The following is a 12723-nucleotide window of genomic DNA, read 5'->3' on the forward strand; positions in this document are numbered from 1 at the left end:
GCATTTCACCTAATTAATGGCTAAATTTTGATTTTGTATGGTCAATAGGGCCGAATGGCCCTATTGTTTCTTGTTTTTTGCTGTAAAATTAGGCATTTTGCTACTTAACCTCAGATCTTTTTTCCCCATTATTTAAAGTTTATCGCGAATGCGAAATTTTCCGCGTTACTAATTTTTGTATGTAATAATTAAAATAAAAAAGAGGATACTTTCCTTAGGGCCCGTTTGATTTTCAGTATTGGATTAATCAGGATATAAATTATCCTGATAATTTAGTGTGAATTAGTCATGATTTCTAATCTCAGATGGGTGTTTGATATCATTGGTAATTAATCACAAAAAGTGTTTGGTATCCATTGAAATAGGTTGGATTAACATATCAAATACCTAAATTAGTAGCCTATGGATGGGGTGAAATAATTAGTGTGGGTTAATCCCATGGGGAAGGTGGGATAATTAGTGTGGGTTAATCCCACAAAATAAGCTAGGATCTTGGGATAAACCTGGAGTTGACCATATTAGTAACACATAATATCAAACACTACATAAATCCATATTAATTTAACTTATCTTGCTTTTAAACCCATATCAAACAGGCCCTTAATGTAGGAATCTTGACAACTGTGCAAACGTTTGTGTTTTTTTTCGCTTAACTGTGCAATCTTATTTAATTCAAAAATAGAGGAAGTATCTGTTTAGAATGTGCAGAGAATATCGTATCAATTTATAAAATAAAATTAATTGTTGGGATATTTCAATAATTCAATCCATGGTTTTTTTGGCTATATTTCACTTTTCATCTGCAATGAAAAATAAAATTTCGACAGTGGAAACTTGATCAAAGTCGGAGCCAAAGTGAATAAACAAAGCCATACCTAGAGACTAAAAGAGAGACCACCTGCGTCTAATAAACGAGTCAAGTGAGAGATCTTATATGTACATTTAGAGAATTTCAAAACTACTAACAAAAACAATTAGCCAAATGATGTCACACTTTTGATGAACTATAGTTTATGAAATGAAAGTTTTAGACGTTTTTGCTCTCCCCGTTTCAGAAGAGGGGAACTAGACGAGTTTCAATGAATCATGCACAAGGGTTTGTCTTACGGTCCCTTTCTCGTTGCTGCTCGGAAAACTATATCACATCCACGCGCACAAAACTGCCCAGATCAGAGCCTTCAAGGCTACGGTTGAATTTCCCACTACTACCTTGATGGTGCTGTGCTGCAAAGCTTCAGAATTTGATCCGTTGCACCTAAAAGAAATGAAGTTGTATGCTCTGTTAATAATGCAGATAAGAGTAGGAAAGTGCCTACTGCAGATCACTAAATTTAAACAGAACTTGGCTTAAGATTTTAAATATATGAACTCCCAACAGATAAGAATGAAGGGACTTTCCACACATGCCATATCTACAAATGTAATGAACAAGTATAGGATAACTGTGTAGACGATATGGGTGTATACAGCAAGCGTTTCAAATAACGACGAAGCAGAAGTGAATGCAGGCAAGAATTCTACTCATAAATTAAACTGAATACACCTCTTCTGTCATTAGAAAGTTTCTACTGAAACAACACATGTAGTCTACATTATGACCAAGAAACAATTTGTCCCACAACAAGAACACAGACATCCATGATAACATGTTTTAGCTCTATTCATCATGTGCTGATGAACATATGTATGCACCATCTTTATGCAAATTCAGAATCCTAAATCTTGAGTTCGAGGAAAGGAGCAAATATCAAACCTTTAAGGTATGTAATGCATGCAGGAAACCATTGAAAGCCAAGGGCAACATGAATGATCAACATACCAATTACAAAAGATCTTGTCCATGGCTTAAGAAACGATCGTCAAAGCTTTCGCCAAACCTTACACACCACATTAACAACACACATCAATTCTTCCCCATGCTCCTCTATGGAGTGTTCTCTAAAAATCACACCTTCACTAGGGAAAAGGGATAACTGCATATTGAATAGTGATAGCACGAGCGTTGCAAGACATAAAACAATACACAACTACTGATTATTTAGAACACTATAGCACGAGCGTTACAAGACACAAAACAATGCACAACTACTGATTATTTAGAACACCAAGTGTTAGTAAATCTGAAGTTACTTCTAGAAATACTTCAAAGAATGTTTAATTCCAGGTTTTTACAGTTACACAAACCCTGCTATTTCAACCCCATAATTGATTTCGGAATTATAATGCACAAGTTCACTGCTTCGCATCTCGTTTACAAACCCATAATTTTCATTCATCCATCTTTCAGAAAAAGTAATGAATTTGCATCTCAATTTCAACACCGAATCTGTTGACATCTCTCTTAGGCCATTTCACAAACACTTTACTCTCTCCGCAGTTGCATCAATTTTGCCCAATTTCAAATCCATAGTGTGATTATAAAAGTTCTGAAATTGGTTTTTTATTTTGGTGCAACGATCTCAATGTCATGTTATTGTACGCAAATAATCCTTGAAAAAAAGAAGCTTGTGAGCTCATATTATCAAAAATTATCAAACTCTGCACTCAATAACAAAGAAAGCAATCCATAATTCGCAATGGTTTAGTAAAAATCCAACTATGCCAACGAACAACAACTCTCACCTGATCAACAATCGCCCAAATCCACGAGCAGCAACAGACAGACTACGTCGTCCTAACCAATTCAAACCATCTCAAGCTCCCGGGCTTGACCCGGCCTGTCAGGCCCGGTCCGGGAGGTCGATGCCCTACAATTGGACAAGTAAAGAATCATTGCGGCGAGTAGAATCCCGATCAAATCAGCGCCGGCATCCTTGGCAGATGAGCCGGCCGATTTGAAATAGCCGAACTCGTCGGCAAACTCCTTAGCGGCGCCAGCGGCGAAGGATACGAGTGATCCGATCCAAATGCTGCGGCGGCGGAGGAACGGGTAGCGAGTCCGCGCCGCGAGTAGAGAGGAAACCACGGAAATGAAGAAGCAGAAAAGAACGTGGTACAGCTTGTCGGCGGCCAACCAGTCGTCGCCATTTTCCATCGGGCGGCGCGTTTTGCCGCCGCCGCTGCTTCACACGAACTTTAGATGAAGATTTAGCGAAGTGGGAGTAGTTTTTTTCGTTGTAGAGTAATGAGCTGTTACTCTTTAGCCTTTATAAATGGTTCACCGCCAAAAAAACAAGAATGAATTCGTACTACAATAAAATAAAATTACATTGAATGGCTGCATCCTAGCCTAGGAGTATCTTCTTGAGTTTTATCTCAAATTGCGATTTCAAAATCTTCCAATACTAAAAGGATGTAAAATAGTATACAATAAAATGTTAAATAACTTAAATTGTTTTTCTTAAAAAAGATGCACATAAGCACTGAAAGGTTAAATAACATTAGTTATCTTTTGCGCATATGAATTATGTTTAAAAGGGTTTTCGGTTACGAGTGTTATCAGAGAATAGATGAGGAGTGTCAATTTTGTATCAAAGTTGCATTGTGATTCCATACAAGGTTCTAACCGATAAAACTCACAACAGAATGAAGTTCACTTACACAAAATCATTAGCTGCCAAACAGAGGCAAAGCATGAGACTTTATCAAGATCAAAAACAAAGACTCAAAATTAAATCAGTTCCAAGTTTAAGAACCACCACCATTTTCTTATGCTACTTCATCTCAGAAAAATCTAGATTTCTTATGTTAATTCATCTTGCTGATCAACTCATTTATCTGATCCTTCCTATTTCCAGAATCTCCTCCATCTTCAAACCTTTTCTTCTTTCCTTGCAAGGCCTTTTCCGGGTTGTTCAGCACAAAGGGGCAGAGGAAACTGTTGACTGCCTTGAAATGGGAACCAACACTAACAACTTCATTCACAATGTCTTCTATGCAAATGATGTTATGCTTACCCAATTCCTGCACCGACCGTATTATCATGTTAAAATTACTTACCGACAGATTTGGAAAATGACGAATATACTAGCAGTACTCTCTCGTACCTGTTCCACAATATTGTTATCAGTCAAAGGAATCCTCTCCTTGCCAACTCTCACCACACCTTTCTTGTAAATCAAGTCCTTCACGCTCTTCACATTGGGATATCTACACCACAAATAATTGAGAGTTAAGTTGCTACGGGGTATTTATTAAACATTCTTTCTCCAGATGTGTCTCTGTTAAGCTAAACAAACAAGAAGTGAAACAATGGGGAATCTGAATATGGGAGCACAAGAAAGAACTGACAGCAGTAGGTAAAGAAACTTTGTATTCAGCTCCATCATTTGTATCAATGATTGAGCAGAGTCTGTTCTAGATGTTCCTTGAGATTCATGCTCACGTTCAATATTTGCTATGTATATGCATCAGAATATCTTGAAACTGGACCTAGGATGTTTAACATTATGCTGTATAAGGTATATTTAAGATAACAGATTTCTATAACTGCTAAAATACCAGGCTTCAGACAAACTTCAAGGAACCTGATGCATAACAAAAGGTACAAGCATGCACATACAAGAAGACCAGATTCACTTATTTTTCAGCAGAGAGCAAAGTTTATTAGCAGAGACAACCTAACTAAAATATATTTTTCATACTGCTACAAAAATCAAAAGTGTTCTGTTTGAAGAAGTCACATATGTGCTTGGGAGTAGGAGTAGCAAAAGACTAGGTCTTGCCTCACATTTTCTAGGAAACAAATCATGAATTTACCACCTCAATAGCATGTTTCCTTCACCCAGACATATGTAAATAAGTAACTTACAAATTGTAGCTTTACAAATTGTCATGCTCTGTAAAAGGTTCCCAAGAATTCAAATTAGGTGATTCTAGGTAGTTCATGGAACTATAAAGCAACAAACGAGCAACGTATAAGGAAATAAGCACGACATACCCATAAGTTACGTACGGCTCCACCTTTTGTAACATTTCCATCATTCCTGCACTGGCTTTCACAAAAACTCCAGTGCGTATTTTCCTCAATCTCAAAGAATACAGAATCTTTCGGGTTTTTGGATGCATGTCATTTTTTCTGGAAAAAAAAATGAAACTCAAAACACTCGTAAACCAAAAATAGCAAGAGCACGGGCATTGTTAATTTAGCTGACCCTCGTATGCGAATGACAAATAGAAGATTGGATTCGGGTGTCACCGATGCGGGTCTGATTTGCTTCCCCCTACTCTTCATTTGAACTATGTCCAATTCCTGGAAACACATAGGCAAATATGAACAATTCTTACTCAATAGATCGCCAGTGGAGCTGTTTAAGAAAATCCAATTCGTATATTCCAACAGAATGTTTACAGCAAGCTCATGCCAACATCAAAACCAAGTTTCACACAGAAAAACACCCGAAATAGCATCTATAATCTCCGAGATCTCCTTATTCAAACAGTATATGCCAACAAATTTTCACCAAGAAGAAGAAAACACACGGACACATAAATTTTCACATTTAAACATTCGGAAAATCACCCGATACTTGAAATACGCAAGCACACACACACCAGTCACCACACACAATAGAGATTTTATATATCTGGAAATAGAGTAGCAAAAGTAGTGTTATTACCTTATCGCGATATTCTCGAATGAATTGCTCGGGCTTTTTTATGATAAAATTACCGGTTTTCAGACGCTTAGCCCTCTCCTGCTGCTGGAGTTTTCTTCTAACTGCCCACTGATCATTGGTCTTCCTCTTCTTCAGCACTACCTCCGGTATGTAATTCAGAGCCGCTGGGGCCGCCTCCTCTGCCGCCATGTGTGTATTTTATTCGATGAAAATGGCGATAGTGCAAATAAGAGAGGTAATAATTGGTAGCAAAACAATCAATTCAGAGGAAATACAAGAATTCGCAGACGCGAGTCCTGCTACGGAAGGAAAGAGAGAGAGATTGCATCGACTGTCAAAACCCTAATATAAACCCCCAACTTCAAATAGCTATTGTAGTCTTGAAATTTCGGATATTTTAATATAATATAATGTGAATAAAACAAATGAGCCGGACTGTTTTACTCCGATATCTCCAACAAGCAAACTAAATATGGGCTGATATTTGGTAAATATCTGAAAAGAAATTGATGGGCCTATAGCCTATTAGAATACAAGTTACACAAATTTGGGTCAACCCGATTGACCCATTGAATTGGAGAAAATATTTATGTATAATAAGGTTATTTCTATATTTGATATTTGAATGGCTTATGAATTGATTTCTTGAATCTAGAAGTTGTCTAGGACAATGAAACGATGTTTTTTTCTCCAATCATTATGTCGATGGTTCGAATTATTACAGGAAGAAATATGAAATCATTATTGATCCTTTAAAGGAAAAAATACAAGTTTATCTTATCTTTTGTATTTTGTAGATTTATAAGTTGCATGTGTGTGTTTTCTATTAGAAAAAAAATGAAAATAAACACTAGTTAGAGTTACCGCGCATCAAGTGTTGAAAATGAGCATGTGTGGTTGTGTGGATCCTAAATTGATTCCATATATCTAAATATTGTTGGTTTGTAAGTTGTGGGTGTGTTTTTTCCATGTGTGTGTGAAATTCATTGGGCCATTAGTGTTTGCAACTAAAGTATATTGAAGAGAGCAGTTACTCTTCCGATGGGCCACACAATATTTCAAAATAAACGGAAGATATTTAGGGTCGGCCCAAGACTAAAATCCAATAGTCACCGTCTATATCATCTATCTATATAATATTTCTGTCTACTATAAACTTTTTACTTCATAGAAACTATAAACCGTGCTTCTTTAAGGACTGGAGAACATATTCACAAAAAAATTGAAGAATATAAGTGTTGTTTCTAAAAATATGTTAAAAAAATATTTGAGAACAGACCAAAAAAAAAGATGTTGGAGAGACGGAGGGAGTAGTAACTAGGGATAACAACGCCTCATCCCTTTGAGAAATCCAAATAGTGGACATCCTCACAATAAAATAGTATATGTATAGTCAAGTTCAAGTTAGAATAAAATCTTTTTATGAAAATTGATAATCATGAACAAATACATAAGAATATATGAATAAAGATAGTCGGAGCATGACCATTTATAATACATAAATACATGAACAAAAGATGGTCGGATCTTGTATATGCATGTGTTATATATATATATATATATATAGGAAAATGTTCAAGTAAGAATCACTAAATAAAATAAGAACTGAGAATCATTTTCAGTCATTTAATCATCAAGATCTACGGTGGATGCATCATCTAGATTCGAATCTTGGAGGGAGCAAAATTTTTATTTTTTTTAGTGCATTAATTTTAACAGCGTATACATTATTTTTTACAATAAATGTATTTATTATTTCTTTTAGTACATTATTTTTTATAATACTTTCTTCGTCCATAAATTATATTTACGTTTAAGAATGATATGAGTTTTAAGAAATGTATTTTTTTAAGGGATATCTCACTTTTATTGTTACTAATAATGGAAATGGAGATGTATTTTGTGAATGAATAAAAAAAATATAAGGATGCAACTCGTCAACTAGAGGAGTATGTAATACCATTCATATAAATATTTATAGAAGCATGCTTATTTTGATCTCCTAAAACTGGTGGAGTATGTAATACCATTCATATAAATATTTATAGAAGCATACATATTTTGATCTTCTAAAACTGGCAACAGATTTTCCAATAATTTGGAATGTGAATGATATGCAATTTGAACAAATTTTCAAGCTTCAGTCTTCATTATATTTGACAGGTGTGACGACTCGGTAACTCACTAGTCACCCACTCACACTCTTATATATCCGTATAGACAGTGCGTAAAATTTCATTAGTGTGAAATAAAGCTGTAAATGAACAGAGCTACTCGTAGATTATTTAAGATTCGGTTCAAAAAAAAATTGTTCGGAGCTCAATTTGATAGTAAACAAGCTGAGTTGGAGCCTAATAGCATTCAGCTCGTTGAGCTCGCGAATATGTTTGAATTCGATTGTTCGCAAATATGTTTGCGAGTCTGTTCTTGAACCTTCAGTTGAGCCTTCAATCGAGTCTAAAACGAGTTGAATTCAAACTCGAGTAACATATTAATTAAGAAGCTTTTCCTAAATTTTTAACGAGTCGAATCATATATACGAACATCGAACGAGTCGAGCTCGAATTTGATATTATCCAGCATCACTCGAGTCGAGCTTGAACTGAGCTCGAGCTTGGTAAGTGGGTGACAAGTTCGAGCTCGATCAACAATATTAAAGTTCAAATCGAGCTCGAGCCGAGCTCGAACACCCGAATATTTAAACGAGCCGAGCTCGAGCCTACTAGTATTCGGCTCGACTCATCTCGTTTACAACCCTAGTGAGAAATAATTAAAATAAGAGAGAATCACGGGAACAAAATGTTCCAATAGTGACATGATTTTTTATAAATAATACTAATATTTATAAATATACTTAATTAAGATTGTGACATGTTTTAGTTGGGTAACTAAATTTAGCGATTTTTAAATGTGTACCTATTTTTAGTGATACGTAGAAGTGTAGTTATTTTTGTGGCATATGAAAGTATAGCTATTTTTTATGATAATGTGTAATTTATAATTAATTAGCTATTTGAGAAAAAGTAATTTTATTAATAGTTAAAGTAATATAATAATATTTATGTGTATAAGCAATAATATTTGTGAGTGTGTGACACACGCGCACACAGAGAGAGATAGAGAGAGTATTGAGAAATCTATATTTAATAAAAATATTTTTTGATAGTTTTGAATGTCACAAAATTTGTTACATGGATAAATGTTACAAAATTTGTTTTATTTTAAAATGTAACAAAATTTACTTATATTTTATTGTGTAATTAAAGTATATAAATACATGTGTTGGAGTAGCTAAACTTTGTTACATTTAAAGATGTAACAAGTTTTGTGACACAACTCTTAATTGATTTCACTATTAGACAATTTTGTTGTAGTGGAATATTAGTATTGTATTTAGAGTTAATTGCCTCTAAATTCATAAACTATGGTCAATTTCTGCTTTTTCCCTTAAACTTTGAACTTCATATTAAAAACTATCAACTATCAATTTTTCCCAATTTTCCTATCAAGCACATTTTCGGCCAAAATCAGTATCGAAATTATCCGATGTGGCGAAAGTCACTTAAAACGTGGCATCCACGTGTGCAGTCTCAGCCACATAATACCATACGACGATGTTTCGGGCGCTAACAGAGAGAAACCCCCCCTCAAAGATGCTTCGGGCGTCGTAACTTTATCCCAAGACGACAATAATCAAACCGTCTAGTCCACCAATCTCACTACCTCCATCGTCAATTCCACCGTCCAAATCCCGGACACCAGGAATCTCGTTTTGCGGGATGTTGCCACGGGAGACACACTCTGGCAGTCTTCCTCAGAACCTACAGATGTGGTGGTGTCGGACATGACGTTGAGCCAGAACGTGAACACAAGAAAGCAGGTGGTGGTGTCTGCGAGGAAGAACGCCAGCGACCCTGAGATCGAGACCTTCACCGTCGGTTCATCACACTTACGTGCCATCAACACATGCGAAATCTTCAACGCCCAATATATTTTGTTCAATTCTTGAAATAATCGACATATTAGTGTAGGATTTTGTAATTGAGGGTTTGAGAGATGAATCCTAATTTTATTTCAGGAAAAACGCACAAGAAACGGTGTCGTTTCTATGGGATAAACGACTACGTCGTTTTACTAATTATCGGTGTGTCCACGTTGGCAAAATTTGGCTCCACGTGTGTTCGATTTTGGTCAAAAATTTGTTTAATGGGAAAATTGGGAAAAATTGATAGTCGATGGCTTTAAATAAGAAGTTCGAAGTTTGAGGTAAAAAACAGAAATTGACTATAGTTTATGAATTTAGAGACAATTAACCCTTGTGTTTAATGATGGCATTTTTTAGTTTTAAAAAAAGGTTATTGGCATATAAGTACATCAATTTGGACCAATTTTGGTTTTCAACATGAATTTTAAGGGTTAAGTACCAAATTCCCCCTATTGATGACGTCTCTATCGCGTACAAGACCCTTTAGTCAGGGTAAGCGTTGTTTACTATGCAAAATCGAACCAATCCCCCCCTTCCCCACGTTTTAACGGATGCTAACGCCGTTAGAACATTTTTTTTATATAATTAAGGTGGGCCCCACCTCTCTCTCTCCTTGAGTTTGGTTGCTCAGATCTGGCGCCTCACTGCCCCTCTTCCCTCTTTCCTCTGCTCTCTGGTGACCTTCGCTGCCTCACCGCCCTAAATTTCCAAAGACCGCAATGAAGCCACGACCGCAGTGAACCCGCCGCGTCTCTATCTTCGTCTCATCTTCAATGGTAGAGCAAACCATCGCCATCACCACCGATGCCAGTTCTACAACCTCAGCTCCGCCGCACATCCCAATCCTCTCTCTACTTCAATCTCTGGATCAATTCTTCTTTCAACTGGTATTTCGAGCAAAATCCCCAAAATTCGAAATGCTTCTGGCCACAATCTGGTCAAATTTGGGGTTTCTAATGTTGATTGTGTTTATACTCAATTGTGTTTATGTAGCTTCCATTTGATTTCGCAGATGGTCAAATCAAGGCCTAAGAACGAGGAGAATGACCTAGATTTCTACGCGTACTACGTCCCCAACGAGATATTGAAGAATTTCCAAGGAATCTGCGGTCTCCATCTCCAGCTGCCCTGCCATGGAAATCAGAAGCAGAATCCGCCCAAAAATGGCAAGAATTCGACGACTTTGCTGAAATGGAAAGCTGAATTTGGGCGAGAGCTGCACAACTGCGTGATTTTAGGGGCAAAGTCGTGGGCGGAGAAGGATGCAGATGAATCCAAGGAAAATGCATCGCGGGTGATGGGGACGACGAGCTGAAGCGGCGGATCATGTGGACGATATTGTGGTTGATCACTGCGTCGGCGAGGCATTACCTGATGCAGAAAACGGTGATGGCGTATAAGACATTTATTTTGTTTTGCCTCCAATTATATCTATGATAGCAAATAGAATTCGTGTTAAAATTACTACAATCAATAAGTTGGTGTATTTCTTTTTATATACTTTTCATGTTAAAAATTAGGATTGGTACAAAGTTGGTGTATTTTTGCGTTAATAACTCTTTTAAAAATATTAAAACTGCATAATTTTAGTATTTTTTTTGTTGGGAAAATAATATTATAAAAAATTGGATGACGGTGGACTCGAGTCAATCATCTTGATCCCCATCTTTATACATTAATCACCACTACTCTCCCCCTAAGTCAAACACGCACATTGTTCAATTTTAATTTCATTTTTCTTTAATATCTATATTTCTTTTAATAGTACTATCAACCTTTTACTCCTTATAAACTATGAATCATATACATTTAGAAAGAGAAAACAAAAAATTCAGTGAGAATGCTATTTTTGTGAAAAATGAGAATGAATTTGAAACATGAGATAGTTAAATTTTATGGCTGATATTTACTCGATTAATCGTGTTAAATAATAATAACGAATAAGTCAATAAAATCTACGAATAAATTAAAATAACACACGGATAACCATTATCACCTAAGTTCAAATCTTGGATCTGACGAAATTTCACCATGAATATAGGATGGAGATCGAGTGTGAATGACTTCTTTTATGAGAAAAGAAAATAATGAATAAATTGAGAAAATCCATGAATAAATCAATGTAACATATGAATAAATGTATTCGTGATTTTTACTTCATTTGTCTATTTATAAAATTTCACCTCATTAAATACGACTATTCTTGTGTTACATTGATTTATTTATGAATTTTATTAATTTATTCGTTGTTTTTATTTCTCATGAAAGGTAATATTATCATATGATCCTTTCTCTCTCTGATCAAATAAAAAAAAACTTCTTTTAATGTATAAATTGTAAATCTCGCTTGCACTTAAATCATAAAAAGATCAATAAACTCAACATAAAAAGTTTTATCAAATTGTGAATCTTACAAAAAATCGTTGCTCAAATTGATCATCCCGAACTAGTTAACTTAGGGTGCGTTCTCTTTGGTTAAATTCATCATAAGAGAATGATGGATAACTAAAATTTCACCCTTTAAATCTTTTCTGTTTTTTCCTCATATACTACTTGACTCTTTCTCATTCCTCATTTTCACGATAAAGGAGGGATAATATTATCACACAATTTTTGGATGAATAATATTATTTCTCCTTTGTAGTGAAAATGAGGAATGAGTAAGGGTCAAGTAGAAAATGAGGGAAAAAAAGAAGAATTTAAAGAGTGAAATTTTATTTATCCCTTTTTTTCTCATAAAATATTTACAAACAAAGAGAATGCACAAGGTTTACATTTGCTTATATCCACACTCCGAGCTAGTTAACTTAGAGGAAAAGGTTGATATTTGCTTATATCCACCTGTACTGCTGAATTGGAAGTTTAATATAAAAAGAAGAAATAAAAACCCTTGAATGCACAAGACGCAAGCAAGGAACAGAGACTCTAAAAGAGTCCGAAAAACAAAAACAACAACGCGCAGAAAAGTCTAAACGTTACCGCAAAAACCAACAATCAAAAAGTAAAATCCATATTGGAATGATAATCATCCTTGTTGCGATCATTTTCCATGTCTATTACATCCGACCAACGGATGTTCGGAATATTGGAATGATAATCATCCTTGTTGCGATCATTTTCCATGTCTATTACATCCGACCAACGGATGTTCGGAATATTGTTCATAGTACGCATCGCGTT

At 35.5% G+C, this 12723-nt stretch overlaps 3 protein-coding genes across 10 annotated transcripts; 1 reads left to right on the top strand and 2 right to left on the bottom strand.

The window, feature by feature from the left end:
- Positions 1-834: 834 nt before the first annotated feature.
- On the bottom strand, positions 835-3177 carry LOC131005073 (uncharacterized). 8 transcript variants are annotated; one of them, XM_057931877.1, is made up of 3 exons: positions 2623-3177; positions 1820-1951; positions 835-1255 (listed from the first exon to the last, which is right to left on the bottom strand). In XM_057931877.1, exon 1 carries the CDS (start codon positions 3032-3034, stop codon positions 2684-2686), a length of 351 nt encoding a protein of 116 aa, XP_057787860.1. In that variant the 5' UTR covers positions 3035-3177; the 3' UTR covers positions 835-1255; positions 1820-1951; positions 2623-2683. The 8 variants fall into 8 exon arrangements, with proteins under 8 accessions (XP_057787860.1, XP_057787861.1, XP_057787859.1 ...); XM_057931878.1 differs by having other exon boundaries at positions 1820-1956; XM_057931876.1 differs by having other exon boundaries at positions 1820-1877; positions 2623-3176.
- A 286-nt stretch (positions 3178-3463) lies between these two features.
- Positions 3464-6000, bottom strand: LOC131005072 (60S ribosomal protein L7-1). Its single transcript, XM_057931871.1, has 5 exons — positions 5559-6000; positions 5094-5191; positions 4880-5017; positions 3987-4089; positions 3464-3903 (listed from the first exon to the last, which is right to left on the bottom strand). The coding sequence occupies exons 1-5, from the start codon at positions 5745-5747 to the stop codon at positions 3688-3690; spliced, it is 744 nt and encodes a 247-aa protein (XP_057787854.1). The 5' UTR covers positions 5748-6000; the 3' UTR covers positions 3464-3687.
- A 4171-nt stretch (positions 6001-10171) lies between these two features.
- On the top strand, positions 10172-11062 carry LOC131005075 (F-box protein At4g18380-like). The gene is made up of 2 exons (XM_057931880.1): positions 10172-10430; positions 10556-11062. The coding sequence occupies exons 1-2, from the start codon at positions 10317-10319 to the stop codon at positions 10856-10858; spliced, it is 417 nt and encodes a 138-aa protein (XP_057787863.1). The 5' UTR covers positions 10172-10316; the 3' UTR covers positions 10859-11062.
- The last annotated feature ends 1661 nt before the right edge of the window (positions 11063-12723 follow it).

This window comes from Salvia miltiorrhiza, chromosome 1 (assembly GCF_028751815.1).
Source record: "Salvia miltiorrhiza cultivar Shanhuang (shh) chromosome 1, IMPLAD_Smil_shh, whole genome shotgun sequence".
Taxonomy (NCBI): domain Eukaryota; kingdom Viridiplantae; phylum Streptophyta; class Magnoliopsida; order Lamiales; family Lamiaceae; genus Salvia; species Salvia miltiorrhiza.